This window comes from Pyrus communis, chromosome 1, assembly GCF_963583255.1.
Source record: "Pyrus communis chromosome 1, drPyrComm1.1, whole genome shotgun sequence".
In the NCBI taxonomy this organism is placed as follows: Eukaryota; Viridiplantae; Streptophyta; class Magnoliopsida; order Rosales; family Rosaceae; genus Pyrus; species Pyrus communis.
This window is the reverse complement of record NC_084803.1, coordinates 38,012,376-38,023,841: the sequence shown is the minus strand read 5'-3', so window position 1 is coordinate 38,023,841 and position 11,466 is coordinate 38,012,376. Positions and strand designations below refer to the sequence as shown.

The 11,466-nt window shown below is 37.4% G+C and overlaps 2 protein-coding genes across 3 annotated transcripts; one reads left to right on the top strand and one right to left on the bottom strand.

Annotated features, from left to right (window-relative positions):
- Positions 1–3,089: 3,089 nt before the first annotated feature.
- Positions 3,090–7,886, top strand: LOC137749511 (phosphoribosylaminoimidazole-succinocarboxamide synthase, chloroplastic-like). Its single transcript, XM_068489613.1, has 12 exons — positions 3,090–3,446; positions 3,633–3,734; positions 3,931–4,060; positions 4,419–4,511; positions 4,588–4,676; positions 4,858–4,938; positions 5,381–5,470; positions 5,573–5,662; positions 5,765–5,815; positions 5,902–5,948; positions 7,374–7,431; positions 7,516–7,886. The coding sequence occupies exons 1-12, from the start codon at positions 3,129–3,131 to the stop codon at positions 7,576–7,578; spliced, it is 1,212 nt and encodes a 403-aa protein (XP_068345714.1). The 5' UTR covers positions 3,090–3,128; the 3' UTR covers positions 7,579–7,886.
- Positions 7,887–8,508: 622 nt separating this feature from the next.
- On the bottom strand, positions 8,509–11,344 carry LOC137713993 (pentatricopeptide repeat-containing protein At5g27460-like). 2 transcript variants are annotated; one of them, XR_011065349.1, is made up of 4 exons: positions 11,038–11,344; positions 9,565–10,837; positions 9,226–9,396; positions 8,509–9,060 (listed from the first exon to the last, which is right to left on the bottom strand). XR_011065349.1 is itself a non-coding variant. In XM_068453359.1 (2 exons), exons 1-2 carry the CDS (start codon positions 11,332–11,334, stop codon positions 9,605–9,607), a joined length of 1,530 nt encoding a protein of 509 aa, XP_068309460.1. In that variant the 5' UTR covers positions 11,335–11,344; the 3' UTR covers positions 9,478–9,604. The 2 variants fall into 2 exon arrangements, 1 of the variants encoding a protein (XP_068309460.1); XM_068453359.1 differs by lacking the exons at positions 8,509–9,060; positions 9,226–9,396 and having other exon boundaries at positions 9,478–10,837.
- Between the last annotated feature and the right edge of the window lie 122 nt (positions 11,345–11,466).

Sequence of the window (11,466 nt, the reverse complement as noted above, 5' to 3'; positions counted from 1 at the left end):
ACATTGGTTCAATATCCTAGTGGACATTGGCTACCTGGAAAGGTCGATGTGTATTGCATTAAGGTTAACATGGTCTTGTGCTACGTGATGGACACATGATAAATGTACAGATGCTTGTCTGTTGAGCAAGTTCATTGAACACTGACCGCTCAAGAGCTTAAACATGTGCTTACCACATGTCAAACATTAAAAAGCTTCGAGTTGTAGTATGCAAATAGCTCTCAGACTTGATACATCATAGGTATCTTATGCTTATAGACATGAACTTAAATTTCTCCTCTAATACCAATAGTAATATCGTATCTTATTCTTATGTTTTTAATGTTTTTGATTGAAACCAAAATTCAAGTGTGTGTGAGTAATGATTTAGAAGGAACGTGGCATAAGTTGTAAATAATTTGTAATCAAATTTTACTTATATTATTGTATGGCAATTTATTTGAATTTTGAGTTTTTGTTGGATGTTTACATACATGTAGGTTTTTTTTTTTAGAAAACATGAGTTGCAAGGGCTTATCTCTAAAAAATTATAAACAAAAAGCTTGCTGTCATATAACTGAAGCAAAATTTTATGGTATTTGATATTGGACTTGAAAAAATTCAAATTTTGGCCCAGATAAAATGGCTTAGTGTCAAAGTTTTATTGCTATTACCATATCATACCAACCGATTTGTTTGGTATATCGAACTTCAATATACTAAAAGTTTGACATGACAATGGTAATTGATTTGAGATGCCAAAAATTTGGTATAGTAATTGATATAATGGTTTTGGTATGGTAATCGTACTAAACCCAGCCTTACTCAAAACCACTTGAAGATTCATCTTAGAAATCTTCAGCCGAAATACTTGTTAATAAAACTCTGTTTGTAAGATCTACTTCAACATGAGATACGTCGTAGCAATCATAGATGACAACATGTGATTTGACATAAATTCCTATCACATAAATCTTGGTTGCGATATGGATAAAAAATCGACTTGCATTGTAAACTACTATTAAGATTTGAAAGAGTATCATGATTAGTTCGCATATACTTCTACTAATTAGAATAATGATGAAATGTAGTTGTTTATTATTTTTTTAGTTTTTTTTTTTTTTTTTGTCAAACTATAGATTTTATTCAATCAAGTCTAATTGATAAGTTCACATCCTCATCAAGAATATTAAAAAGAAAATCGGCACCAATACAATTCCAAATAAAAGTTCCCACTATAGATTGCATGAAAGCTACAACAACGTGCGATGCTCTGTTGGTTTCTCGATGAGAAAACACAAACTCCACAGATTCCATACCACTTGCAAACTTGCAAGGTTCCATATATCGTGCAAAATACCTTCCAGTTGCGCATCAATAACCATTTTTCGATTAATCATACGAACAAGCTCTGATGAAATGCAATTAGGTTGCACTTATAATTTGTAAAATTACATTAATTCATTAATTAATAAGTCGTTTTCTTTCCAAACTGGGCTTTTGTCTGATGGTATATTCATGCAGTCGTCGTCACCGTGCTTCCCCTTCTCCATTGCCTATCCCAATCCTGAACCCACACCCTTCCATTTTTCCAGTCTTCCTCAGCCGCCCCCGTATTCGGAAACCACCCATAACCGCCCCTGACACTGCAAGCTTTTTTCAATTGATTTTTGGGAGCTTTAATGAAAAGGGCTTAGGCCAACAAATATTTAACCAAAAACCATCCCAAAATGTTATTTAACCAAAAAGGCTTAAAGTTTAATAAAAAACCATCCAAAACTATTGTCCACAGGTCAAACTTACAAGCCCAACCCGCTACAAATCTACACTTTTGTAAATATCCCTAAATGATTTTATACTGTCCTGACTCTTCACCAACGTCAACCCAGCACGAAACTGCCATAATAACTCCCTGTCTTCTTATCAAATCCAATTCCCCCATTTCAAAAACAACAAAATCAAAAGTTGAAAAAGGAAGCATTCGTCGGACCAAAGCAGCCAAAGCAAGTTCAAAGAAGTTTAATGGCAGAAACCGACGAAAAAGTGTTTGGAAAAAAAAAAGAACCAAAACATAAAACTGTTTATGGAGAATCCAAAACATAACACTGTTTCTGGAAAAAAAAAAAATTAGATACAGTGTTTGTTTGTCTTTGCACAAACAAACACTGTATCTAGAAAGAAAAAAACCAAAATTTAGAAACAATGACTTAAATTTCAGAAACAGTGACTTAAATTTCAGAAAAAGTGACTTAAATTTCAGAAATAGTGATTTAGATTCCAAAAACAGTGACTTAGATTCCAAAAACAGTCTATGTTTTAATCTTTGATTGTTTCTTTTCTTTCATGCATCAGTTGATTATATTTAAGAAACATGGTGCTTATTTTGCTTTGAATCCAAATACAGTGAATTTCACTATTTCTTTTCCAGCTTACATTTAAGAAACAATGTGTATATTTTATTCGGATCCATAAATAGTGACTTAGATTCCAGAAACAGTGTTACTTAAAATCTAGAAATAGTTTATTTTTACAGTCTAGAAACATTGACCCGTCGTTATTATTGAATAGCATGTAGATCTTAAATTTTTTTCTGGAGAAACAAACGATGAACTCCACTGATGAAGAAAAATTGAAAAACAGTACCTCGAATTCACTATGAATGATAACGACGATTACATTTCAACGAAATAATACAAAAGATAAATTAAATAGAATGAAGATCTATATTTTTGTTTCAATGAAAAAGAAGAAGGTATGCAAAACAATGATGAACTCCTTTAACGACAAAAATCTGGAACTCAACCTAAAAAAGTTATGGGTAAAATCGATAAATCATAATTTATTATAGTTTGACCATTTTTAGCTTTAATATGGGCCTTGTACTAATCATTAAACTAAACTTATAACATGATTCTTTTTATTAAAACTAAAAATTTTCAAATCATTTTCATTATTTTTCGTTTGATTTTTGTTCGTTTTTTTTTTCTTTCCAAGTTTTCTGATCCTTTAGATCAAAGCATACAAATCTAACCGTTGAAAACCAACGGCTGATGCCTCACGCAATTAAAAAGTAAAAACCAACGACAGTACATAACAGCGCAACGGCTGAATCTGCGGCCACCGCGAGACTCCAATTTCAACCGCCGCAAATGGCTCAGTATACTCCAACCATAAACCCTCCCAAAGCCCTAATCCCCAGGCACTCAAATCCCGATACCTCTTTCTCTTCCTTCTCAACATTCACAACCCCAAAACCCAAATCCATTAACTTCCCAAAATTCTCCATGTCAGTCACGGCGGCCCAAAACCAGCAGCACTACCAGCAACCGCCGTCCTTGGAAGCTCTGATCAACGGTACTCGCAAAGAAGAGGTGCTTGGCGTTATCAAGAGTTCGTCGTCTCACTGCCTTTCCGAAACCAACCTCCACCTCACAGTTCCTGGCCTCAAATCCAAAATTAGAGGCAAGGTATGAAAAACCCAAATAAAAAAAGATGACATTTTTTTTTATTTTTGCTTCATTTGTTTTTCATATATTTGTTCAATGCCTGTAGTGGATTTTGCTTAACAAATAACTTGGGATTTTGTTTCTCAAGAAACCAACTTTTGGGTTTTTTAATTTAAATGGGAATAGGAGTAATTCTCTGTTTTACAGGTTAGAGATGTTTATGACAATGGGGATTATCTAGTTATGGTTACGACGGATAGGCAGAGTGCATTTGACAGAATTCTTGCTTCCATTCCCTTCAAAGGACAGGTGTGTTCCCAGTTCATACCCCAAAGGAAGTAAATTTCTTATACGTGAGTTTTCTGTATTGCGTTTAGTTGAATTTGTTACGGGAAATAGAAACAGAATCATCACACAATTTTTTATCGAAAATACAGTATTCAATACATGGTTGATGGATAACTAGTAGTAGTATCTGAAATGTCATTGTTTCTATGATATTTAGGTCCTTAATGAGACAAGTTTATGGTGGTTTGACAAAACTCAACACATAACTTCCAACGCAGTTGTTTCGGCTCCAGATGAAAATGTAACAATTGCGAAGAAATGTTCTGTTTTTCCGGTTGAGTTTGTGGGTAAGATATTAGATTCATTGTGTTTAGCACTTTTTAAATTATCTATTTATGCATCTGCCTAGTCTTTCGAGAGGTATCCTATATTTTCATCTTCATAATTATGGAGGAAAAGTATGATAGCTTAAACCTTTTTCTTTACTTCTTCTCATAATTATGAAGGAAAGTATTTTAATTAACACTGCAGATAAAATTTTGGCGATGATGATGTCATAATAAGTTTATAACCGAAAGCCATGAGTTTATTGGCTTGCTCTTTTTTCTTTCCTTGTCACGTAAAGTTAGTAGTTGTTGAGTCAAAAATTTCATACGTTCATTAAGTTATAAAGTCATTACACTACTTTTGCTGCTAATTTTGCAGTCAGAGGTTTTGTGACGGGAAGTACTGATACGTCATTATGGACGGTCTACAAAAATGGTGCTCGAAATTACTGTGGCAATGTACTTCCAGATGGTGCGCTCTCTGATTATTTATTTATTTTTTTAAATTTTAAAACAAAATTTTGTCTCATTGTTTATTCATGTTCTAGGCTTGGTAAAAAGCCAAAAGCTTCCTGCAAATATACTCACACCGACAACTAAGGCTGCAGATCATGATGTTCCTGTAACCCCAGATGAGGTTTGCTCTCTTTGATATCATTTGTTATCTAACTGGGACAAAAAGGGAAGGAGAAAAGAGTATCGTAATACTAATAACGGATAATCAATTTGTGCTGTAGATGGAACTAGGTCATTATGTTGTGCTGGATTTTCTAGTGGGTTTGAATGTATTAATATAGCTTCATGCAATTTTCTCGCAGATAATTGAACGCGGACTAATGACTGAAGCTGAGTATGATGAAGTAAGCAGGAAAGCACTAAGCTTGTTTGAGTATGGACAGGTAAATTGCCTTTCTTCTTATCGTCTTACTGGAATGAACCTCTTAAAATGTAATATCTGAAAGCATATTGAGACAAGAGACGGCTTTAAAAAAATTCTTTTGATCAGTTTGAAAAGTGTTTAATTTATTTCCCCTCTTGTTTCAGTTTTTTTTCGTTTTTCTGGTTCCTTATTGATCATGTAGGGTCACAACTCTTTGTTGTATGCTTTGATCTTGTCTTTAATTTTGTATTTGGTGTACTGCTTCCTTTACCAAGGATTTTGTGTGTGTGTGAGTGTAAGTTTATCGAGCATAAACATTGAGCAATCCAAATAAAATTGGCCAAGGTAACCAGCTGTATGTTTTTGTGGGGAATTATCATAATTGAGTACAGATACTGACCGAGTCAAGTTCTTGACTGTCAGCCAGGCTTACCAGTTATACCATTTATTTCATGCTGCAGCGTGTGGCATTGGAACATGGCTTGATATTGGTAGACACAAAATATGAATTCGGAAAGGGCCAGGATGGTTCCATTCTTTTGATTGATGAGGTTTAGCTTTCTCTTCTGTAAAGTTTAATAGTTCTCTCAGACTCATAGTACACTTTTTCAAAGAATGTAATGAGAGTTGATTTCCACTCCTTTCCATTGTAGGTGCATACACCTGATTCAAGTAGATATTGGATTGCACATACTTATGAGGAGCGATTTCAGAATGGTCTTGAACCCGAAAATGTTGATAAAGTATGCAATGCATTGATACTGTTATGTTCTATTCGCCCTTTTAATCTTATGATCTTATAGACAAATTACATTTTGTCTGATGTTTATATCTTTAATTTTTAGGAGTTCTTGAGGTTGTGGTTCAAAGATCACTGCAATCCTTACAAAGATGAGGTAGGCACATGAAGTTCAATTATATTTCTTTTTTTGCGTTTGCATGTGAAAATTTCAAATCTCACTCTTCTGATTCAAAAATTTAGGTCCTCCCTGATGCTCCTGAGGAACTTGTTTGTGAACTAGCTTGGAGGTATGTCACTTCTTTACTGTGCCCTTATCATAATTTATCGTGTACTCTATTATAATGCCTTCTACATGCTTCATGGATGTAAACAAGGAGTGTTAACCCGGCCAGCCGATCCAGCAGGTCAGGAGTGGGTTGCTGTAGGCTTGATTCGAGCCACTTAAATCCTAAAATACTTGATAAAAACTACTAATTGACTTGTTAGAAATTTGTACTTGGTAATGCATTTTATGATGGAATGTCATCTTACTTGAAAGACATCTGATTTTCCTACGTTGTTGATGAGGGGTTTGTTAGGGTATTCTGTCTAAGCAAAACATGGACGGGTATCTGACGGTAGTATGTATTGTCCTTTAATCCTTCGTCCCTCTGCTCATATTGTGATTAGGAATGTTTCGCTGATGTCAATTCATCCTTCGTTCCTTCCTCCCTCGCTTTCCTGGGTTTCTCCTCCTCCCCTATCTGTCTTCCCCTTCAATCTAAATGGTGTGTTTGTTGCACCGGATTGTCTCGGACTGGACTAGCTGCAGGGACTAAGCTGGATTGGATTGGCTTAGACCAAGTAGGATAAAAATAGTGAAGTGTTTGATGTAGTGCTGGACTAAATCTCGGACTAAAATATTTTAGTCCCAATATTTTATTTTTTCCATTTTGCAATGGAACTAGACTTTGTAATTTGCTAGTATCCTAGAAAACTTTGCCGTATTACCCTTACCCTCTCCCTCTCAACAAAAAACATCACCCATAGCCTCTGCACATACCAAACTGATTCGAATTTCACCTCCAGTTTTTCTGAAGTAATTTGTAGTTTGTAAAAACCATGCCATTTCCGATGAGATCCAACCGATTAATATTGATTCTGAGAATTTGATCGAGCCAAGTCGGGTCAACTCGGCGCAACCCATCTTCAAATCGCGGCTCAGGAGGCTCTTTGACCAGCGGTTCCCGAGCGTGCTTAGAATATTCTCTGCGCAGGAGAAGCCGACTGCTACTGAGTTGCCGCCGCAGCAGCAGAACTACAGTACCAGCAGGATGGAGCAACTGTCGCCATCGCAACCGAGTTTGAGCCGAGCTCGGATCTTGGCCGAGCAGAAATAGAAGAAGAGAGAAGAAGAGGAGAGAGAAGGAGGGGAAGGGGGAATTGGCGAGGGGGAATGATGGTGGCTCTCGGTGTTTGTGAAAACATAGGAGCAGAGGAAGACGCGAGGGAGTTAGTCCCCGCTAATCCCATGGTTCTCGACGGGTCTGCTAGTGAGGGATTTAGTCCCCGCGAGTCCCTTCTAATCTCATTAAACTTAGTCCCGGACTGTTAACAAGCCAGCGAAAGCTAGTGAGCTCAAACAAACACACCCAAATAGAATTACCCTTGCCCTTATTGTACCTACTACTACTACTACTACTACTAAAACTGATATTATTCTTTGATGACAGATACATTTTCCTGTACGAGACAATAACAAAATCAAAATTCAATTTGCCCTCCACAGAGGTAAAAAATAAAGATACTTAATTTAACATGTTACGAGTATTGTGTAGAGATTATTGTAACATAATTTTTGGCTTTTTCATTCAGGAACCAATACATGATCGGATATCACGAAATGTTGCACAGGCGTTGTCATCTCTGGCTCGATAACTTCGTAGTGTGAAGAACAAATTTTGTACTGGAATTGACTTAACCCTTCCTTTCCACCCGAAAGAGGAAAGCACCCGAAATGATTGGATGCAGTTGGTTGTGCTGTTTCATGGATATTGTCTCTAGGTTAGGGGTTTAACCAGTGGCTTGTATCCATCAATAGGCAAGGTAATACTGGGCATAATTAAGCCAAAAGCATTTTAAGCTACCATAAGCTTTGCTTAAAGTGTGCTTGCGTACTTACATGTCATGAGTCCTTATATTATTGGTTCCTCCGTTACAATAACAACCAAATTAACCTTGTTTTTTCTGACCTAGTACAAAATCGACATTATGAGTAAGTAGCCCTTTATCACAGTGGTAGAAAGGAGTTGAACTCGTTAAGCATGTTCATATCTAATTTGAGAGACTTAAATAGACTTAATGGATAGTTATCCAAATTTTTTCACCACGAGGCTATCTTCTGATTATTCTATTATCACAGAGATCATTAATATGATTTAGCCTTTTATATCTGTTTTTGGACGATTATCTCTCAAATTAGATATAAACATGCTTATTTCTTTCCCAAACTTGATATGAACACAAGTTTTATAGGTAATTAAGTTTCTAATTCCATCTATTTAAAGGATTCATTTCTTGTTGAGGAACAACGTAAACATGCATAATGTCGATTTTGTACTAGGTCGTAATTTTGGGCATGAATTCTAATAGACTTCACCATGATGGTTTTAAATCCGATTTTTTTCACCACAAATGCTATCTTTCGATTATCCTATTACCAACGGGACTATTAATCCAATTTAGCCAATATAAGGAGTAAAGTATCTATTTTTAAATTCACATATAATTAAATTCATACAAAAAGGGCACGTGAACGCTTCTCGGCCAAATTTGCAGATGAAAATGTAACCGAATGAGCAATAATGTTTCGTTCAAACAATTCACAAGCACCAATTGGCTTAATTAGCATTCAAATGCAGGACTACTAGGAAATTTCTTGCACGACAGAAAAACTCACGACGACTTTGTAATTTCCACAAAAACACAAGCATTCAAAATTTGGTCATCCTCTTGACGAACTAAGGACCATTTATTGTTCTTGGTTTCAGTGTGTGCCGGCAATTATGAGTGCATTCACCAGGAAAGGGGAGGACAAAGAGAATGTTGCTGAAGAAGCTCGACAGAACCTTAAGATCTTGGAAAGTGCACTTGCATGAAAGAACTTCGGAGGAGGAGAAACAATTGGCTTTGTGGACATAGCTGCCGGCAATCATTGTTCTTCGTTACTTAAACCTAATTGATACCGAGACCCTGCCACTGCTCAACGCTTGGTTTGGAAGAGTTCTCGGGGCTCCTGTTCTCAAACAATGCCTGGCCCCTCAAGAAATATTGCTGGAGCACAAAAGAGGCTTTCAGGCTTTCACAAGATCTTGACAGCTCCATCAAGTTGAAGAGTTCGATGGCATCTCTCACTGGTCCCTGCATATTTTTATCACCAATTCATTCACAAAACTGGTTATGTACGAGGAATAACATGGGCATCAGCTCAGTTCAGGATATCATAAACAAATAAATAGGTAAAATACGAGTAAAATGCTTGCATTTCAGCAGCGTTTTAAAGAGATAATAGCAGGGAAAATTAACCTTAAAGTTCATGAACAATGAGAAAACTGGAGAGACTAGGATCAATGTTTCTCTCCCACTTTAAGTAACGAAGAACAATTGCTGCTTTGAGTTTGATTCATCCACAAACAGTCAGAGAAGCATTAAACTGTCCCCTGAGCCTTCACAGGAAGCCTAAGTTACCATGCAGAACTGTTTACCATAGTTAGTAAATTCGCATATAATACGCATATTATAAACATATTGTATAATTAGGTTTGAATGAATAAATAAATATTAAAATTAAAAAATACTCGCCGAATTTTTCAAGGTATTATTTTAGCAAAATTGCCGAATAATACAGGTATTCACGCACTATACCTGCTTCGTATTTTACTAACTATGCTGTTTACAATTATAGTCACACCCTGAAGGCTTGAACAAGGGCAGAAGTCTCTTCATCCATCTCGACTTTGTCCTCCTCCATCATCTTCAGGATGTCAGAGGCTGATCTCTGAGCAGAAAGGTGTATTCTAAGCAGTGATTTGTATAATGTCAAACTTGCAAAACCGAATGAACGTATAACTCTGATATACCAATTTGCATCCTCAATGTTCCCATGCTTTTCGAAATAATCGGCAAAGGCCATTACAGTTTCCTCCGATGGCCTCCAATGACAATCTTGCAACATACGAAACCCATTTTTCATCGCTTCAACAGCTTTGTCCATGTTCTGGTTTTTCAACCGTCCTTCCATAAGGATCTCCCATGTCTTATAATTTGGTTGACCGCCTCTCTCCAATGTGTGTAGATGCAATGCCTCAGCTTTCTCAGTCATTCCATTCCGCATATATGCACCAATAAGGACGTTGGAGACTCGAATATCATAACTAAAGCAATTGGACTCCCACTCCATAAAAATCCTCTCGGCTTCCACAATATCACCTAACTTCACCAAGCACAACAGTATCTGCATGTAATTGGTACATGGAATTCTCCCAGCTACTGCTTTACTAGCTTTCCAAAGTCGCAGAACGTCCTCTTTACTATTTAAAGACGCATATTGTGTAATGAGGAAAGAATAACCAAGGCGATTGCAATTAGACAGCTTCTTTTCAGCACTTCTCAGGGCGAAACTGGCTTTCTCAACAAGCCCTGCCTTCATATAGATACCGGCTAAAGTAGACAGAGTGCTCCATCCAACCTCGACGTTGTTATCATTCAACATTTCTTTATAAACCATCTCCACCGAACCAAAACCAGATAGCTTTGCATTTGCATTCATCCAAAGGTTATAGGATAAAACAGTTAAGGGTATCTTGTTTTTTTTCATCTGCTGTACAACAAGGGGCACTTTCCCATATTCAGATGTGGACATATACAGCTTCATCATCTCGTTATACGGGTTAGGGTTCACAATGAGCCCCAACCCGCCAAGCTTCAGCATGAGCGCCTCCGCTTTCTCCGTGTCTCTCTCCACAACATAACCATGAAGAAGGGGGAGACAAGCAGCTTTTTTTGAAGCAGTGCTAAGTTGCTCAAAATACTCTTCAGCTTCCAACATACCATTCACATTTATGATTGACTGCAACCTCATTGCATTATCACCCGGCGACATTGGAAAATCGCTTCGGGTTTCCATCCATGTTAGCACCTGATATCATCAAAAACACAATCTACAAATTCAAAACTAACCCCATTCAACCATGGATTATGCAACGCTTCTCCTTCTAAATTGACAAAGTTTCCAAATTTTTATGTAAAGATGGAGGACTTCAACTATAAAAAATCTGCAGAGTGTCCCAATTTACAAACTTTAAGAACATTTTGAGCATACATGAAAAAAATTGAAACCTGGAGAGCGTGGTTGAAGCGCTTAGACTTCAGGAGCTGAACGGAGACGCGGCGGAGTTCGAGAACGGAGACTCCGTGGCCTCCGTCGACCCAATTCTGAATCACGGTGGTTGCGCTCCGGTCCGGTTTTCTCAGCCCCAAAATCTTGCTCTGAAGCTTGCCGTCCCTGCGCCTATCTACTGACGAAAACGAAGGCGAAGACGAAGAGCAGAGAGATGACAGCGGCCTCCGCCTTGCCGAGCTTGCAAAATGCGGGACCCATCGTCTCACGCCGGCGAAGATTTCACGGCCAGCCATGGAAGTCCAAGACGGCGGAATTCACAGCAAGTCTCTGCTGGGGTTTATGGAAGAGCAAGGACTGTACTTGGTGGGTCCCAGTCCCAGAATATGTTACACAAAACGGCACCGTTTTCGTGGTTTTAAAGACTT